General features: G+C 43.8%; 1 protein-coding gene across 18 annotated transcripts in view; it reads right to left on the reverse strand.

The window, feature by feature from the left end:
* Positions 1-21,144, reverse strand: part of MAGI2 (membrane associated guanylate kinase, WW and PDZ domain containing 2) — a 618,641-nt gene that overhangs the window by 178,129 nt on the left and 419,368 nt on the right. For 12 of the 18 annotated variants that reach the window (XM_079993549.1, XM_079993547.1, XM_079993548.1 and 9 more), the window contains one exon: positions 15,583-15,663. The exons of the other annotated variants lie outside the window; for them this stretch is intronic. In XM_079993549.1, coding sequence (XP_079849675.1) covers positions 15,583-15,663 — 81 coding nt within the window. The remainder of the gene's footprint in view (positions 1-15,582; positions 15,664-21,144) is intronic. 18 annotated transcript variants of the gene reach the window in all.

The following is a 21,144-nucleotide window of genomic DNA, read 5'->3' on the forward strand; positions in this document are numbered from 1 at the left end:
GAACTTTGATCACATGACTTTTACTCCCACTACTCAACATTTATCAAGAGCCAATATTGAGCTACACAGGCCAGATAAATGATGCAATCACAGTCCAGCAAACATAGCATTTAAAGAAGATAAGCAGAACTGGAAGGAGATTAGAATGAAGAAGTGATCAGGATGGGAAGGGGGGATGGAGGGTTACCTGGTAGCTGATAAGGAGAAGGCTCAGTTATGAGAAAGTGCATATTGATGCCATCTTGGATTCAAGACAGATTTTTAAAACTATAGCAAACACAAGCAAGAGGTGCACTCCTGGACCAGACCAAAGGCCCAGCTAATCTAGCATCCTGTTTTCCGCATGTTCACATGTAAGGCCAAACCACAGTTTGCCTCTCTGTGTATGAGCCACAGTGAACATGAACGAAGCATCAGGCTCACTTATTGCCCTTCTCTCTCTTCTTCCTATGTGCCAAACTTTCTTTCAGAGTCAAATAATCTTGGTTTAGCGTTATGAGTAAATTAAGAATCCTGGTTTAAAACAAACAATGCTTAGTTTAACAAGCCAGTTTCATAATCCATGGTTTGAATTGTGCTTGTTCAGTACCTAATCTTTGTTGCAAACTGGGGTTGCTGATTCATGCAGAATGCTAAAACAGATTTCCTTGAAACTGAAAGTAAACACGGAAGTCCTAATTCAAGCCATGCACAAGAAACATGCAAGTCCAACTCTTCACGTGGGCTCACTTAGGAGTGTCCATGTACTGCTGTAAATTGTGGTATGCTAACCAAAAACTTCCAGGAAGCCCACAAACAATAAGATGGATTGTGTTGACAGATAGAATGAGCAGGAAATTTGTTCCTGGCATAAGACGGCCGGTGGGTGGGATGGAAGGACAGAAAAAAGTGAGGACAGATTAACTTTGCGTGTCGAGGTCCCCAGGTCCACCCCAATAACTCACACATCCCACAGAAATTTTTGTTTAAGATTTTTGGCATAATTTTGGCCACAACTTTATTAAAATACAAATTTGTGAGTGGTTGCGTAGGCATTGGTTGCGACTAGCTGCCCCCACCATGGGGGACAGTCTGACATTCGGCACGATGCGAAAGTCAGAAAAGGGGAATACACTTGGGAGTAGCGACGGAGCAGGGAACCTGCCCTCACCCCAAATGCAACCAGGAGCTCATTGCTATGGCCCGAGCCCCCTTGACAGAGTGGACAAGCAATAGTTAGCTCCCAATTCCTTTAACGGAATCCCTTGCAGCAGCAGCATTAGAGGGGCAGGCACAGCCAATCCATGCCCCTCAACCAACCAAACCATAAACCAATGCCTAACCGCAAACCTTACAAGTTGTGACGATTTGCTACGCAGTAGGCAAAAACCAAATGGCCCCAGCCAATCAGCCAGATGGACAAAATTCCTACCAGGCCCCCGCTCCAAAGCAGACGACCCCACGACAGGCATAGGAAGGTCAAAGCAAACAACCCTATTCTAGGGAGGGAGGGACGGGCAAACCAATGCACTGGCGAAAAGAGAAAGCCCTAGCCTCGTGCAAGGAGTTTTACTATTTCTGGCTGTCAATCAATAAATGGCAACATTAACTTCTTCCCAACAACAAGGGAAGCCCCAATCGCATCAGTGGCCAACGATCAATTAGCCCGCCTCCCAACTTTGGAGTGTCCTGGCAGCCCCCACCGCAACACGTGCTCTCCATGAAGGAGAACATGCTTTCCTGAAGTGAAGAAAGTAATTCAGGGAAGGTAGAAGGAGAATAATGTCTAGGGATTTGAAGTTGACTTAGTAAATGTCAGGGGTCTGGTACACAGAAACGTAAGATGGGTTCGTAGCAATGAAAGAAGGATTATTTCAACAAAAGTATACTGAATTAATAGAAGCATTGGGATCACAAAAGGGAATCCAGTTAGAGAGAGTGCAGCAGTCAAGGTGTGGAATGGAATATAAAGATTTAGCAACAGCGTAGATATGCAGGACAGAGTAAATGGGAGAGTTGATTGAATACCCCACCCCCATTGTATGTCTAAAACAGGGGTCACCAACCTTCTTGAGAAAGCACTGAGGGTGCTAATTATAAAATGGCTGCTGTGGGGTTACATCACATAAAATGGCTATCACATCTAAAAGAGCAGAACAGAAGGGCCACAATACAGTGCAGGTATGCGACCCATCTCTCTCTCTCTCTCTCTCTCTCTCTCTCTCTCTCTCTCTCTCTCTCACACACACACACACACACACACACACACACACATCAAAGGAGGAAGAGGTAGCTACATCAGGCCATGTGCACAGAGAGAAGCCATTTGCAATTCTCCTCTGGTCAGGATGGTAGGAAGGTAGTGCTGGCAGCGGCGTAGCGTGGGTTGTCAGCACCCGGGGCAAGGCAAGTAATTTGTGCCCCTAACCCCTAACCTGCCGCCGCTGCCAGCTTCTTCTTGCTGCTGCCTGGGCTGGGGTATTTACGGTAAGGTATTTACAGTAAGGTAGCCACGGCGGCAGCGGCGGGTCCGTGTCAGGTGATCTGAGGCGAGTTGCCACTGGCGCTGCCGCCCAAATGACGCCACTTGCCCGGAGGAGGAGGAGGGCAGAGAGGCGAGGAAAATGCAACATGGCCCAGCAGCTGCAGCAGCAGCGGCGGGGCTGTGAGGAGGGGCTGCCTGGCGCGCCCTCCGCGGCCCTGACGCGCGGGGACTGCGGCGAGCGCTGAGAGCCGCTGCCTGCCGGACACCTTCAGCCCGGACGCGCGCACAGCTCGTCGGTTCCGCGAGACATGGGGCTCTGCTACAGCCTGCGCCCGAGGCTCTTCGGCGACTCCGGAGGCGGTGAGTGCCCCCCCCAGATGTTGCGCCCGGTGCGGCCGGCCCCCCCTGCACCCCCCACGCTATGTCACTGAGTGCTGGCATCCAGTGAGATGTAGAAATGTTTAAGGCAGCCATTCCATGTGGAGAGACCAAGCCAGTGCAACAAGTACTGAGCAGTAAGAGCAAACAGTCTCTAATACAAGGTAGATCTTTGAGAAGATATTTACTTAGACCTTTCACAGGCAGCAAGGGGCACAGTGTGACCCCTTGCCAAAAAGAATCACAATGCACTTTATTAGCAAACAATTAATAGTTTTCCTTAATGATGCTTTATCTTCACAAAATGTATACAAGCAAGTGATGAATTACCATGTGTGAAGTACAATATAGTTTTAATAGTTAATTCATGATGACAGAGTGTGCTTGGGGCAGGGAACTGAACAGAGGTCTTTAGGGTCCCAGCTAAGTGGTCTGCCAAAGCACTTTTCCTATCATACACAAGTGGATAATATGCTACCATGTCTAGTCCAGTACACAATGTATGGTGTACAAAAATTAGATAGGGAAAGCCCTTAAGCAAAGGATATGAAGGGAAGGCTCCACTTGAAGACTTTCCATTCCATTCCTAAAATGAGCTGCTGTGTTTTTAATGACCATGTCTGTAACATGGGACAATCCAGCAATACTAATTTTGTAGCTGCCAGATCCTATCAGGTGACTCCACTCTGCTAACATATGCTGCCAGCTTTTATTTTAGTATTAGACTCAAAGGTCTCGTCTAGGTTTTGTCTTTATGTATATGTGAGAGGATCCTGGCAGGCACAGTTAGACTCTGTGTGACTCCTTGACTGATCAGACAAAACGCAGAGGTGTTAGGATCAGAAGTGGAGCTGCCCAGGGGCAAAACATGTTGGAAGAATACAGTCAGAAAATGCACTGCCTAAGGGGTGGAAGGAAAGAGGAAGAGTACATAAGGGTCTGGAGTTGCCAGTAATGAGCTGGGAAGGAAAAAAAGAAAAAGGGAAGTGTCATGGGCTGGCTGGAAGCAGAAGAGTCATGGGAGACACAAGCCAGAGAACCCCCTAAGGAACTCTCTGGGGAAGAATGCTCAGAACCAGGGGATTGGTGGTGGGATGACAATGAATGAATGGTCAGAGGGAGGAAGCAGACGGGTGATAGGAGAGGGAAGAAGCAGACTGGGGGGAGGAGAGGGAAGAAGCAGAAGAGGTAACAGGGTGTAGTGAACAGGAAGAGGCTGCGGCAGAGCACAGGTCAGACTCTGAGGCCTTCAGTCCTCACAACCAGTGGCGTAGCGTGGGGGGTGCAGGGGGGGCCATCTGCACCGGGCGCAACATTTGGGGGGGCGCGCTCGCACTCGCAGCTCTCTGCCCCTACCTGGCTCACTCACTCTCTCTCACTGCAGTGCTGGCTGTGCAAATCCAATCCGAGCTGCCGGGTCGCCGCCCACTGTGGAGGGGGAGGGTGCCAGGCATGTGTTGCGGTGTGGTGCGGAGCAGAGAGAGAGCGAGGGAGGGACTATCTGGGGGAGGGACAGTGCAGCAGCCACCCAGCGCAGCGCTGAGCGCGGGAGAGAACCACATCTGACCAGCACAGGGAGTAGCAAGAAGAAGCTGGCAGCGGCGGCAGGTTAGGGGTTAGGGGCACAAATTACTTGCCTTGCCCCGGGTTAGGGGGCGCAAATTACTTGCCTTGCCCCGGGTTAGGGGGCACAAATTACTTGCCTTGCCCCAGGTGCTGACAACCCACGCTATGCCGCTGCTCACAACTGCTTCACCAGGGGCAAGACCTCCTAGAAAGAGTTGATGAGACCACTAGGCTGGGGCTGTGGTTTGTTTTCTGGAATAAATAATTAACTTCACTGCCTTGGTTGATTTATTGTTTTGTTGCTGACCTATGCCTGATTCCAGCCCTGACAGGAAGGAAGGATTGGCAGGAGAAGGAGGGAGTCTAGATATTATAAATCTCATTAAACACAGCTGTCCTCAATAATGAGGGGGAAACAGGATAAAACCAAACAGGAAGATAAACTTTTTCAATGAAAGAAATTGAAACCTGGTGGAATTGCTGGATTAAACACCAAAGTTTTCATTGACTACAGCTAAGCAGTCATTTTTATCATCCTGTGCCCTGGGTAACACATTTCCATTAGGATAAATGGTCTAATTAAAGCTGTTTTGAGCAGGTATCTCAGAAGGAACTTTATTACACAAAGTGCACAGGAATTTAGACAGATGACAAACTCAACTCGGCAAAGACCATCCCAATGGTCTATCTACACAACTTATGTGATTATGAGTAAGCGTTTGTTTTGTCCCAGTTTAGTTTAGGAGAATATGAAGGTGATTTAGAAGATATTGAACTTCAGAACATCTGAAGCCTGAGTAATAAGGAACTGTGACGTGGTCAAGGCAGAACCACCAGTGGTGCTTGTTATGAACAGTAACAAGTCTACATAAGCCTCGGGTTCACATTCACACCCTCCCCTTTGTATGTTTAGGAAGGAGATTTATTCTAAGTTACAGTTTCCTGTTTCATCCTTTCATATCCTGGTTAGATATATTAGCTTGGAGAATGGCTATAGTTGAATTACTGAAATAAATGAACTTTTCCACGATATTCTAATTTTCCGAGTTTCACCTGTACTTCTGGGATAACACACACACTTTATGCAAAAGATTGAAGGTTCAGCCCCATCACCTCCAGGCATGTCCAGGAATGACTCCTGTTTGACACTCTGGAGAGACCCTGTCAGATAAGGTAGACCAGAGGCGACTAACCAGTGGCCTCCCATATGCAATTGGATTACGACACTCATTATCCCTGATGATCAGCCATGCTGGCTGGGCTGATGGGAGTTGGAGTCTAATGACAGCTGGAGAGCCAAGTGTACTGTTTGGTAGACCTTATTGGGTAAGGTGGAACGATTGTTTAACTAGGTACAGTACAAAGTTGCTTCCTATATCCGTAACTGCAATTTTCAGAAACCATGGTTTCCTGAGTTTGGATGAATGGGAATTTAGGTTCAGAACAGGTATTAAAGCTTTAAATCTTCTATTCTTCTGCCTGAAGGGAGGGATAGCATGTGAGTCCAAGGTTCATTCTGGCTTATGCTGTTAGCAACAAATAATGGTTTGTTGTTATGTGTAAACCAGGCTTGATGCTTATAATACTAACAAGCATACAAGCAAAGACTTCCTTGCATCATATTCCCAGAATGAGCTGTGTGTGTGTGTGTGTGTGTGTGTGTGTGTGTGTGTGTGTGTGTAAATGCAATATTTAAGGGAACATTGGCCCAATGGATCCAGCACTAGGAAGAATGCATGCGTGGAGTGTTAGAAAGGATGAAGTGTAAAATGCATAGAGATAATGAATACTAGGGAAGCTACAATAATATGAAGTCAAGATTTAAAGTTAGGTATATGGGGCATCCAGGATTATTGCACACAGATCAATGGAAAGAGTGAGAATTTGGCTCAGCAGTTTCCTGGAGTAAATTAGGGATATAAACTGTTTTAGGCTTGAACACCACTCCGCGCGCGCCTCTGGCGCACAATTTCCGCTTGCATCTAGGGGCAAAGTTTGCTTCCAGGACCATGTACTTCCGGGTTAGCGGAGCTTGTTACCTAAAGTGTGCGCAACCAGAGGTACCACTGTAGTCATTCATCTAGGAGCAAGCCCCACTGAACTCAATGGGACTTTCTTCCTGGTAGACCTGTATAACACTGTGGTGTTAGTGGGATAGCAGACGTTTTCATTCTATCTGAATAACTGCATGTTATTGTACTAACACAGTTCTTATGCAATATTATCAATAACTAGAACATTTGGCTTGAATGCATTCTGTTCTTGCCAGAAATAGTCCTATCCTTGACATGTGCCAGACAAATACAAAGCCCGCAATGAAAGGAAGTAGAACCGTGTGATAAAAGTCTCTTATCTGAAACTAGAGGAAGCTTTAACTCCAGCCAACAGGAAAACAATTTAATTTTCTTATCAAGACCGGTACTGCCGATTGAGATAGCTGAGTTATGTGCTTAGTTGAGTTATGTACTTTTCACAGCATTTTCTCTTCTAAAAAAACCCCTGCCGAATGTTTGCTACTTATTCTGTTATCCAAGTAACATTTGTTAATGCCTCTTTAATACAGTTTTAGTCCGGTTTGCAATGCAACTTCCACTTGATTTCCCAGAGCTTTAGCAACCAGAAAATGCTCAATAACTAAAAATATTTGCTTTTTACGTTGCTCCATTTTTTTTAAAAAAAATTATTGCTCTTTGGACTGCTTACCAATCCAGTTACTCATGGTTGAGGCTTCATTCTGCTCCAAGGCCGACTTGAGGGGTTTTCACCTTACTTTCACTGGACAGCAGGCTTTTATTAGGCATTTAACCAACTTATCTGTTACGACTTAGGTGGAAATGACATTGGGCAGGATCTAAGCATAAGGTGGAGCCTCCTACAGGGTCCTGAGAGGGTGCACCAGCTCCTGGCCTGAACTCAGGTGGGCTGGGTATGGTACTATTCACTTCAGATTGCCAGAGGGATTCCAGCTGCATTGGTCTGTGCTGTGATGGGTCCTTTTATGCTAGTTAATTTCCACAGATCCCCTAATGCGCCTGCCACACAAATGAATCCACCTGCCCTCATGCATCAGGTGGCTTGTCCAGATTAAACAATTTTTAAAAAAAGGTGAGCATCATTAATCTACATTTTTTTTAAAAAAATCATGTTCTCAGAATAGGCAGGTTTTTTAGCGATGTCACAAGCACTAGCCAATCATATTCATATGAGAGAAAGAAAAACACATTTCCTGAATTTAATTAAACTGCAGCCCCGTGTCTCCACCCCCCACCCCCAGGCTTGCCTGAGAATTGAAACAAGTACATGGATTTAACAGTAAACACAAAATGCTAGCAATATACTCAAAATATGACATCCGTCTTCATCTTTAAAAATGCCTAAGATGACATGATTTCACAGTTCCCTTTCTTGGCTCCCCAGCATAGCAGAATACCATAGGAACACAGGGAGCTGCCTTTTGACCCATCTAACTCCATATTGTCAACACCGACTGGCAGCGACTCTCCAGGATTTCCAGCAGTAGTCTCTCCCAGTGGTACCTGGAGATGCTGAGCATTGAACCTGGGACCTTGTGCATGCGAGGCAGGTTCTCTGCCACTGAGCTACAGCCCAGGCTGGCAAACACTGGTTCTCATTCTAAACCTCGTTCTCCAGATACGCATTATTGTTTCCTTGCAGATATCTAAAGATATGTGTTAAGGGAGCATTTATGTTTCCAGGTGGTTTTACTAATTTCTTTTGTTATTGTAGACACCCCAAGATATCATTTTGGTAGCCTGTAATATACCTTTTATTGCAATACATATAAATATGATTGGATTTTTGAGAGGACATAACATCATTTTCATGTGCAGGAGATAAACCCTCCATATTTAAGAACAGCTTAGGAATTAGAGCTGTACATACAGTGTCAGGTTGTTAAATCCCTTTGGATATAAACCTTAGGCAAAGGTAAAGGACCCTGACAGTTAAGTCCAGTCACAAACGACTCTGGGGTTACGGCGCTCATCTCGCTTTACTGGCCGAGGGAGCTGGCGTTTGTCCACAGACAGTTTTTCCGGGTCATGTGGCCAGCATGACTAAGCCACTTCTGGCGAACCAGAGCAGCTCACGGAAACACTGTTTACCTTCCTGCCAGAGCAGTACCTATTTATCTACTTTCACTTTGACATGCTTTCGAACTGCTAGGTTGACAGGAGAAGGGACCGAGCAATGGGAGCTCACCCCATTGTGGAGATTCTAACCGCCGACCTTCTGATCGGCAAGTCCTAGGCTCAGTGGTTTAATCCACAGCACCACCCGCGTCCTTACTTCAGCTTAAATAGAAAAACAGATATGCTAATTGCCATCCATTAAGTTAGGACACTCACAGAGGCTGCATTCACATGAAACACAGAGCCAAACAATGGCTTAGAGCAAACAGAAGGGCTCCCAGGGATGCGATTCAAGCTGCTTTGCTCGCTGGTCCTTTTAGCACAGCACAGCAGCTAAACCAATGCTTGGCTTCATGTGTCATCTGAAACCAGGCTCATAGTTAAGCTCTCTTCTCCTTAACTACTACAAAAGCATTCATGTGTTCAGTACGAATGTGTGAATGAGTGAGCCAGCCTTATGAATCACCACCTAGATGTCCTCCTGAAAACTGTATGCAAGGCTCTCCCTCTGGGGGATCTTCACACTCATGCTTACCATACTGTGCTGAGGGGGCATGGCCAAAGCACTTGTTGGCATCGAGTGGGTAGGGCAATCTGTCTCGTACATGAGTTCCCATTCACACATTTAATGCTGGATGCCTGAAGGGGGCTTCTGTGTGAGCACGGCAGAGGTGTTGATCTGATTCGGAATTTGGTAGGCTATTTGGCCTGAGAAATGGCTTGGTAGAGGAGTGCCAAAATTAAAGGTTCCAGAACCTAAAACTGAATGAGATGTACCATTTTGATATTTCACCTGGATTACCTGACCACTGAAGGACAGCTGAGTCTAGAAGCAATGGTAATCTATCTAACAACAAGTAGTCAAATTTTCAAAGAACAATAGCTGGCATTAATTAATTCCATTTGTATCCTGCCCTCCCACTGAAAGGAGCCCAGGGCAATAAACAAGTGATAAAACATCTTTCTTTCTTTTTTATCCAATACAGATGCAGACTGGAGAAGTTTTGTTGAAAGAGGAAAAGGAAGGCATTCCAAAGGGCAAGAGCCACAACACTAAAAGCTCGATTCCTTTATACACTGAAACTAGCACCTTGAACCTTGCCTAGTAGCTAATTGGCAGTCACTGCAATTGTTTCAACAGCGGTTGCTGATATCCTGCTCCAGTGAGCAGTTTGCACCAGCTGCAGCTTCCAAACTAGCTTCTACCATTTCTAAAATTCAACCTAGAAGTTACCAGTGCATGGAGGGACAACAGTGGTCAGGATATTCCAGTCCAGAGTTGCTGCAGCTCCTACCAAGCCACTGAGGTCAGCTGGGCCTCTAGTGACAAAGACGGATCCAGGAGAACTCCTGACTACAAACCTGATCTTTCAGAATAAATATGACCCCGTTCAAGGCAGGCAATTGACCAACTATTTAGACTCAGGAACCACCACCCACAATCTTGCCAGTATTCAGAGTCTGTTTCTTGGCTCTGATCCAGCTTGCCACCAAGTACAGGAAGAAGCCCCAGAAGTTATTTTCTCTGAACCCAGATCTGAAGAGCTTCACTTATAAATTGGATTTATTCATTTGGAGTCTATAAATCTGTTTTGCCATGGCTTATGGTGTATTAATGTGCTGGTGATTTAAGCTTAGATTTGTATTTTTTGTCTTCCACTGGCATTTCAGGTTATTTCTGTAAGTGTTATTTTAATATATTCAGTCTTATCAACAAACATTATTTTGGGCTATGTGTTGGTCTCTGTGAAGCAGTTGTGTGATAAAGGCACTTTGATGTTTACTGGTGATCATATTTGGAAATCCCGATAAAGCCACAATTGACGGGTTTGCTATGGAAGGTTTAGAATTTGTTGACATACATATTTACTGAAGGTATTGATGTGAAATAGTTGCCCTAAGGATAATAAATGCCCAAATTCAAATGTGAGGCACAGAAGCTGATTAGTATCTTCTGATAATGGCCTCCCAGTCCTACAGTAAATATCACATATAAACACAACCAAATCCTGCTCTTGGGATAGGCTATGATTCACAAAACAGCAGAAGCCAGGATCCTTGCCTTTAAGCCAGTTTAGTCTTATTCAGTTCAGTGTGCTAAGTTATCTGAAAAGCGTGTGTGTCTCTGCTGGCTCAGTTTGTGCCCTAAAAAGTAATCCGGTTATTTAACAGCGCTGCATGATTGATGAAGAGAGCCAGGAAAAGAAGAGTTGCCAGCTGAATAGTAGGCAAGATGTGGCCATTAATTCCTGTTCACACATGGTTGAGAATTAAGCAGAGTAAAATGCAAAGTGCAAGTCTTTGGAGCACCTGTACATAAGTGTGTGAAATGCGTAGATACAAACATGACACAAGGGCAAAATTGAGATGTTATGCTTTCTGTGCTATTAATACCTGGAAACAGTTTTCAGCAAACAGAGATTAGCTGACTGTGAGATAACTGTGAGATAAGCAGGCTGATTAAAAAAAATAATGTTGCTTTTGCTCACAATTTTAATGCAATCCAGCTCAATCCATCTTCCAGTAAATGCTGCTGGAAGAATAATTGCTCATAAACCATGAGGTTTTGAGGCATCTTAATGATGCTAGGAAGAAAACAGCCCCCTCTTGTGTTTTTCCGTGTTTAGCTTCTTTCTCTCCCCCACCCCACCCCCCAGTTCAGAAAATATAATTCTTTCAAAGCTCATTGGAATGTCCCCAAGTGTAGGTGGCCTCTCATGAAGCTACTCTGGCTGGTAGTGGCCTGTGTAGACTGCTCTAGCCATTTCCTTCTCTATGGTCTGTCTCCTTCTATTACTCTCTGTGCATTGTTCCCACACCACTGATGGTTGGATGCAGCTTGATCCTGCAAATGACCACGACTGCAGTTTGGTGAGGAGGCAAACTTGAGATGCTGCTTTTCGGATTGGTGTCTGAGTTTCCTTTTGTGTTGTGACCTTTATATTACGAGCTTGCCAGCAGGAATTGCCTTACTTTTATTGCACTTATGTAAACCACTTTATTTTATGCTTTAAATAATTAATAATTAGTAATGGCACTCTCCAAATATTTCTCCCTTAAAGGAACATTCACATATCAAGAAACTAGAGCAGTCTCAGCCACCAACAATATTGAGCAGTAGTGTATGTGAACCATAAACCCTGCCCATATTCCGTACATCTTAGAATATGATTTGGGAGGGAGATGCATTTCAGGGGAAAGCTGCGTAGCTTGCCATGAACGGGTAATTTCGGGATGCTTGAGGAACAGATGTGGAGAAGCAGGCACATCCTTTCACGTCTATATATTATGGCAGGCTTTTCGTGTGTAATTTTAGATCTTGCTGCTGCCTGATTTTACTATCATTCTCACTGTGTTAATGGATCATCTGTGGTATGCGGCAATTTTTTAAAAACAGTAATTAGATTTTACTATTATGTTTTATTAATTTATGTTTGCGAGCCACCCAGAGAAAATGGTTATGGGGTAGCCTCTATATATGCTATAAATAAATAAGTTTAATTAATGTTGTTGTTTTTTTGAATTTATTATTATATTTTAAAAGCCTTTAGCCTCTCTGAATATGTTAGCAGATGGTAAGGGAAGAAACAATTTATTATCACCTTTTGTGAAAGTTTCCAGTTATGTTATCATTCATTTGAAAATGCAGAATGGATCCCTGGCAAACGTTGTCAAGTCTGTATGGCATAACTTGATTTCAAAGATTATATCTTATTGCAGAGGGTCAATGAAAGCAAAACAAACACTCCTTATTTCAGAATAATACAACTTCTCAAAACTAAAGAAAAGAAGTACTTCAGCTGTACCATATAGTTGCCATTTTCATTGTCCAAAATATTGCATAGGAAGAAAGTTAACTGAGGTTTCTATGGCATATTGAAGCATGCTTTTGTGTTTAGAACTTCCCTGGTCCCAGTTTGATACTGAACAAGTATCAATACATCTTTATAATTTCCCCATTCTTTAAAATAAAAGTCTGCGTTTGGAAGGATGTAACCTATTGAGACTAAGTCAAAACTTGAAAACACTGTTTGAGGCAAATATTGTAGGAGTTTTGTTGTTGTTTAGTCATTTAGTCGTGTCTGACTCTTTGTGACCCCATGGACCAGAGCACACCAGGCACTCCTGTCTTCCACTGCCTCCCGCAGTCTAAGTGAATAATAATGGGATCCACAGAAGCCTATGTTCACAAAATAAATGTGCTCCAAAAATATGTGCTACAAGACAATTTGCTGCCATAGGCTAATAAAGGGGTAGGCAACCTAAGATCCGGGGGCTGGATGTGGCCCAATCACCTTCTCAATCCGGCCCGCGGACAGTCCGGGAATCAGCGTGTTTTTACATGAGGAGAACATGTCCTTTTATTTAAAATGCATCTCTGGGTTATTTGTGGGGCATAGGAGGTCATTCATTCCCCCCCAAAAAATATAGTACGGCCCACCACATGGTCTGAGGAACGGTGGACCGACCCATGGCTGAAAAAGGTTGCTGACCCCTGGACTAATACATCTATCTCTCTGAGATCTGGCTGAACATGGATGAAACAACCAAAGATATTGATTATCTCAGTTAGCGGTATGCTACTGTTTTGTTTGATCATAACCAAGTGAAAAGTCTCCACATGGTAGTTTGAATTTGTATCTTTGTCTATTCAGTGAAACAGTGGGTGGTATTTTGCTAACAAATCCTTTCAATGGATAGATTTCCATTTGCACAACTGGACTTCTCCTCTCTCCTTCTTTGCGCACCCCTGAAATGATGTGCAGGCAGAGATCCTTGTGCTGATGGAATGATTGCCTTAGGGTCCACTCAGCGTGCCGGTGCTTCTCTCATTTTATGTGAAGTCTCTTTATATTTGTTTAGCTATACAGAAGCAGAAGGAGTACACTGTGCACTGAGTACACAGGTCACTGTGGAGGTCCCTGCTGTAGTGTGGCAGATCCAACACCCCTTGTGTGTCCCCTCTCAAAAATAGAGCATTGGGAGCAGAACAGGGCTGGCCACAGATCTGCTAGATCTTGAAGTAGTCCAACTCCCCAAAAGGAAGCCCACTTGGTTTCTTCAGCTGCACCAAGCTGGAGCTATCACAGCTAAAATAAAATGTCCAAGACAAACAGTCCAAGCACCTCCACCTTCTGCCATGGCTGCTGTGAAGTGAGAGCAGTTTTGCATGTGGTAGTTGATCTGCCTCTCTGTCTTGATGAACCCTACCAGAGTTTAGGATCACTTTGTTAGCGATTCTCTGTGTTGGGACTTTCTTTTCTGTTTAACTGGATACGAAGATGGAACAAGAGTGCATTTATTTCTACCCTCTAATTTGTGTTTGTGTGCATGGATCTAAACAAGCAGAATGAGTACAATAATTATTTTTGTCCCCTTGTTTGGATTTCTTTTTATAGAAATAGAATCTAGAGTGGACTCCACTATTCTCTCCACCTTTTTGGACCAGTTTGTATTTGTTTAGATTTCAAAAGTTAACAATAGTACACAGCTTAGTTATTTCCTAGCCTTGTTTAGATTTCTACTTCTATTTACTTGGACATGAAGAAGAAACAAGATTGTATTCAGTTACTCTGACATCTTGTAGGAACTTTCATTTGTGTATGTTTGGATAAAAGGAAGTCTTATATTATTTGCCTTTTACTCTTTGTTATTTGGATTTAATATGAATAATCTGAATTATTAAGCTGATTTAGATGTCTGACATGATTACTATTCCTTGAATGGATTGTTATTTTTTTACCAATTAAACATATGATTTATTAGAGTTGTTAATTCTTTTATATAGTATTGAAGGATTATTTTACTTTGGACTGTATACAAAAAGAATAGCTCGAATCTGTTAACTGCAATATTTGATTGAATTTACATTAACATAAGGGTAAAATAAGTTAAGGAAATATTTCCTAAGCAGACATATCTGATTGACCCCTTGCTATCTCATTTCTCCAGCATATGGCTGAATTTCTAAAGTGGGCTAAGACAGTAAAATAAGTTCACAAAATGGGAAGAAAACACTCAAGAGGAATGATGCTAAGGATCAGGGAAGGGGAAGGAAGGGGTCACGGTAGGGAGGTGTGGGCGAATTGAGAATCTTGACTGGTGTTATTTTAAAACCAAAACATTTGAAAGAAATGAGAAAAAAAGAATTTAAGACTCAGAAAACAATTCTGAAGATTCGGAAACAAGATAAATCACAAAGCATCATAGATAGCAAATAACAATGAGGGAAGGTTGTAGGATCAAAATTAAGGGTTTATTTTTCAAAACAGAGGTAAACTAATAGATGGAAAATTAAACATTATAAGGGACAAAATTCACTCATTGAAACCAAATTGGGTAAATCTTGAACACCTAAGTGAAACACATATTCACTATCAGGAAGAGACAGTTATGCTGGTAAAAAATAAAAATAAAAAGGATGTAGGATGTATGTATAAATTAGAATTAAATAGAGTAGGGGCAAAACTAGAAATAATCCAGAATGTAACAAGAAGACATAATTTAAGAATTCATGGGATTCCTGAGACAGTAGAAGGAAATAATTTGGTAGAGTTACTTACTTAAATTTTAGAATGGGCGGAATGAAAAGGCTGAATACATCTGGTGCCCTTGAGCTCACAGATGGGCTTTTGATCCAGTGGAAACCTCCCCACTAACAGGAGAGGAAGGCAGTTGGTCCCCCCCCCCCCATTCACCCTCTACCGACATCCCCAATGCCTCCTGAAAATCATCTCCAGATATTTAGGAGACCCTCCAGCACAGAATGTAAGGTGGCATAGGGAGGCTCTAAGAGAAAAAGGAATCAGTAAAAATCTCCTCCCCTTGTCTTCTGTTAGCTGCAGATGTGTCCAGGGGATCAGAAGCATTTTTACAAGAGTATCAATTGCATTTCTTTATTTAAACAGCCCTGCAGTGGCAGGGATAAAAATCAGCCTTCTGGATAGGTGCTGGCATTGTTAAAAACTAAATAAACCCAGAGACATGTTAGTTACCTTTATTACGTTAATTTTGCTTTATTACCTTTATTCTCTTCCTCTGTCAGAGGAAAGCTTCCTCCGTCGGAAGAAGGGAACCTTTGGATCCGACCCATTAGATTAAGATCTGTATGGGGAGAGGAAATTGACGACTGAGGGCCATGACATTATAGTTCTCAATTACATTTATCCAGAGATTGGGATTTCCAATTTTTAACTAACAAACCTAGATTCTAATTTGAATATTCAATTTCAGTTAAAAATATCTATCATATGGGGAATAATGGAAACATTTCAGGAGACTCAACAAGTGCTTAGACCTATGCAGATCAATCCTATGTAGGTCTGTTTAGAGGTAACCCCCCACTGAGTTCAATGTAACTTCCAGGCAATAATGCATAAAAGGTAAAGGTATCCCTGCCCGTACGGGCCAGTCTTGACAGACTCTGGGGTTGTGCGCCCATCTCACTCAAGAGGCCAGGGGCCAGCACTGTCCGGAGACACTTCCGGGTCACGTGGCCAGCGTGACATCGCTGCTCTGGCGAGCCAGAGCCGCACACGGAAACGCCGTTTACCTTCCCGCTGGTAAGCGGTCCCTATTTATCTACTTGCACCCGGAGGTGCTTTCGAACTGCTAGGTTGGCAGGCGCTGGGACCGAGCAGCGGGAGCGCACCCCGCCGCAGGGATTCGAACCGCCGACCTTTCGATCGTCAAGTCCTAGGCGCTGAGGCTTTAACCCACAGCGCCACCTGCGTCCCATAATAATGCATAGGATCAGCCATAAAGGACTTAAAATATACACCTACAAAGATCACAATTATTTTGATTTTCCTTTAACAACTCTGTCCAACAGCAATGACATTTACTCTTAAAGATCAGCAGGATAATAGGTAGTTGTATTTTATCAGTTCTCTTTCTCTTCTTATAGCATATGAGTAATAGTCACAAATTCCTTGAAGATATTTTCAGTTAATGTCAAAGGACCAAACTTTCCAAATAAAAGAAGAACTAATTCATGACTATCTAAAACAGAAAAACCAATGTTATATTCAAGTCACATATAAAAAAGAGAGACAGATACCTAGAACAAATAAGAGTTGGCAGAGTTTATGTTGCATATAATGGAACTAAAAAAAAAAAATCTTTACAAGGGTCACCAAGTATTTTTGGACCAGTGGGGAAATTTTGAGTAAGTGCTAAAAGTGCCAGTCACAAAATGGCTTCAAAAGGAGCAAGGCATAACATGAAATGGCTGTCATGGGCCTCATTGTTGCTTCCTCACCCACCTGGACATGCTTGCTGTGGGAAATCACATATGTCCTGCAAGTCCTAATTGTGGAAATGACACAGTATTAATTGCCACAACACTCCCAATGTTGTTGCTGTTTAATAACAGAGAGCATTCCCCAGTCCCAGGTAAACAATGCTAAGCGGCCACACCACACTCCCTGTCTTGGACATGTAACACTCACTGCACTTCCACAGTCACACATGGATTTCCTCTTAGGATAAGGACATCACTCCCTTAAAAAAAAAATCTCAATTGTCCCTCTCAAAGAATGAAATGAAAATAATTTAAACTAAAGAAATGCACAACCTAATGCCCATGGGCACTATGGCACCTGTGGGAGCCAAGTTGGTGATCCCTGCTATATGCTTTCCAACATCTGTATGACGCCACTGGGCGCTATCAGTCAGGAGCTTCAGGTGCAGTGTAATGGTCTGGGAGGGCCAATACCCTAAATCTGAATGGATTGAGTGGTTGGTTCTCTGGTCCAGGAATTATGGAATTAACCTGTTCTGGTGGGGTAGCATACCCCTGCTGTCTAAGGGTCCTCCTTGATGCCAATTGTCACTCAAAACACAGGGTACACTGGTGGTGAGGGGTGCCTATGCCCAGTTTTGTCTGTTTTTCCAGGTATGGCCAGTCCTGGAATGCAAGTGTGGCCTCAGTCGTATCAATGAAAATGTGAACATAGCTGGCCATGCAAATGTAGTGTAGCTAGTGCAGAAAAAAGCAGTTTAACTGTTGGGTAGATCAGCCAGAGAAGAACACACCACTCCAATTCTGAGAGCAGACTATTTTCCTTGGCTATTTTTAGGCAGAATTTGTATAGGCCAGGCATGTCCAAAGTTATTTTTGGGGGCCTAATCTGGTCCTCTGGTCAATTTAATTCGGCCCCTGTGGCAGTTTATTTCCCGTGGCAAAATCCCCCCAAAAAGCTCTATAACTTCAATCCTAAAAATAGCCCAACAACTTTGGAATAATCCCTCAAGAAAGCTCAACAACTTTTGGGTAAAAAAAAGCCCAACAACTCAACAACTTTGCCCGGCCCTCACTCATGTTCACATCATCAAATCTGGCCCTCTTTGAAAAAAGTTTGGGCACCCCGGTCTAGACCTTTGGAAGGGGACAGGGACATTTCAGTACTGTATTTCTTTGCATCTTTTCCTTTAATCATTCTATATGGTTTTATCAGGTGTTATGTGACTAGTTCCTCTGGACACCCTTCAGGGTGGAAGGGTGAGATATAAATTTTAAGAAATAAATATTATTTGTCCCTTGCACCCATAAAGAAAACAAACTCATTTAGTATTCAAACACTCCCACCCCCAACACCTTCCTCATGTACAGCTCCCATCCCTACCAGGGTAATGTGGTGAATCAGGGTGGGGGAGCAGTGCAGCCACCTGGTTGAATCTGGCCATAATTCCCTTACGCTCCAGCCCTGGAGGCAGGGCCATAGCTAGCTGCTCCAGAACCTGGAGTGGCGGGACAGGGCAAGCCGCTCACGGGGGCAGGGCAGCGATTTGCGCATGGGGGCAGTGTGGTGAGCTGCCCTTGGTGGACGCAAGCTCCATGCTGCTGTTTTGGGCAGTGCAGGGCCCCAAGCCATCACATCACTCCTAGGAGAAACACGTGGCTTGGGCGCACTGCAGGCCAGGCCCCGCGTTAAGTGCCACCCTCTGCGGTGTGCCATTTTGTCCCCCCCTCAGGGATGATATCCAGGGAGGCCTGCACCCCCCACAGCCCTTCCTATGCCCCTGCCTGGAGGGCACTCCTATGTAGTAGAAGGTGATATACTTCACAGTGCTGAAAAGGATACATTGCATTAACAGGTTTTCCCTAGAGCACTCACGGTAGCTAGTACAGTGGTACCTCGGGTTACATACACTTCAGGTTACATATGCTTCAGGTTACAGACTCTGCTAACCCAGAAATAGTACCTTGGGTTAAGAACTTTGCTTCAGGATGAGAACAGAAATCGTGCTCCGACGGCGCGGCAGCAGCGGGAGGCCCCATTAGCTAAAGTGGTGCTTCAGGTTAAGAACAGTTTCAGGTTAAGAACGGACCTCCGGAACAAATTAAGTACTTAACCTGAGGTAAAGGTAAAGGTAAAGGGACCCCTGACCATTAGGTCCAGTCGTGTCCGACTCTGGGGTTGCGCGCTCATCTCGCTTTATTGGCTGAGGGAGCCGGCGTACAGCTTCCGGGTCATGTGGCCAGCAGGACTAAGCCACTTCTGGCGAACCAGAGCAGCGCACGGAAACACCGTTTACCTTCCCACCGGAGCGGTACCTATTTATCTACTTGCACTTTGACGTGCTTTCGAACTGCTAGGTTGGCAGGAGCAGGGACCGAGCAACGGGAGCTCACCCCGCCACGGGGATTCGAACCACCAACCTTCTGATCGGCAAGCCCTAGGCTCTGTGGTTTAACCCACAGCCCTAACCCGAGGTACCACTGTACTATAGATAGCAGTTGTTATTCACTTCCATTTTGGATACTATCCCAGCTTGCTTAATGGTAATGAAGGAAAAGAGGTGGATTTTTCAGGACCCTGGACAGCGCCCACGAAGCCTGAAACTTTTGTGAACCAGAGGTCTGCTGGCAGCTGAGCCTTTTTATGCTTCTTGTGCCTGACTGTACTTCTCAGGCTGTGGCCCTTGCTGAGGAATCCAGTGGTCAGGATGATGGGAGTTGTAATTCAACAACAGCTGGAGACCCAAGTTTGAGAAACATTGCAATAGAGGCTTGGTGACCCAGGGGCAAATGCTACTTTTCAACTGACCATAGAGTTAGCAAGGAGTTCACAAATCTTTACTTAACCAATATTTCATGTTTCAGTGGATCCCAATCTTTATAATAGAAATGCCAGCAGAAATAGAGTGAATATTAAATGACTGCACTGATAATCAAATGCTGATTATCCTAGAATGTATTGTATTGTAGAAACTTGGTTCATTATCTAGCTAGAACATCTTTTGTTTTCTCCCTTGACAATAGGCAGAATATTCCAATTAAAGAATAAAGAGTCCCTGGCTAGAACACTAGCTATTCTGTAGTTGCATCAAAAGCAGGGTACACTATAATCTGCCTTAAAGTTCATAACCCAAGCTAAAATTTGCAATTGAACAGAATCCTTACAAACACACAGAAACAGCATTAAAACTCAATGCATTACAAAAGGAAAGTACTAGCGTGGGTGTGCTATGCTTTTGCTATGCATTTATCACATAGCCCATAGAGAGCTTAATAAATAACCTTATACAAAGAAGCCAACTAGACCTGTAGCATGACTGAAGAGTAACAGTGGATAATCAAGTAGTAGCACTTCTGAGCATTCAAATGCCTTTATGAAGGCATCCATTTCAGAGGTAAATTTTCCATTTTATTGCCTGTGGATCTACATTTTCATCTCAAGTGGCCAATTAAAAATTCAGGGATACAGACAAAAAAGTTTTGCAAAATAATAAATAACAGTACTATCAATGCTAGTAACATCAATTATACAGCAATTTTAAAAAGAATGAACATAAAGTGAAAATGAAGTTTTTACTCTCTTTGCTTTTATTACACATCACAGTATAAAATAGTCTAAGGGAAAATTATGTTACACTCTCTTATATTAATCAATTTAGAGCACATATGTGGTCTAGTTTTGTTCTCACAATACACTGGAATGACTTATGGTTTACTTTTGGTAAACAAAGTCACCAAAATGTTGGTGTAGTGAAAGCAGAGCACCAGGGTATATTTTGGCTTTTCTTTTGGTGACTTTGATGACTTCGTAAGCCAGAAACCTAGCTACTGCTGACAATTTCAAATGACCATGTATTTGCCATGTATGAATTTGCAGAATTTGGTATCTGTTTGACTTTTTTTTTTTAATGTGCATATTAAAAAAAACCTGCTTTCTTTGACATGGTGGACAACAGCAGTTGCTGTCTGGTGTGGCCACAGTGGAGAGGGCTTCGTTTTGTCATGGCTAGCAGGGGGTCACTTCCTCCTCCACTGGCCATGCTGCCTGCCGGGACTCCCTTGTGGGCTTTCTATCCACCGTGCTAAGCAGTTGGTCCCTTACCTCTCTCGCCCTGATCTCGCCACTGTGATCCATACGACGGTCACCTCCAGGCTTGATTATTGTAACTCACTCTACATGGGGCTGCCCTCTAAACTGACCCAGAAACTCCAGTGGGTGCAGAATGCCGCGGTGAGACTCCTTATGGGGTCTTCACCATGGGATCACATTCAGCCAGTGCTAAACTAGCTGCACTGGCTCCCGGTGGAGTACAGGATCAGGTTTAAGGTGCTGGTTTTAACCT

The sequence above is a fragment of the Podarcis cretensis genome (assembly GCF_951804945.1).
Source record: "Podarcis cretensis genome assembly, chromosome: 10".
NCBI lineage: Eukaryota > Metazoa > Chordata > Lepidosauria > Squamata > Lacertidae > Podarcis > Podarcis cretensis.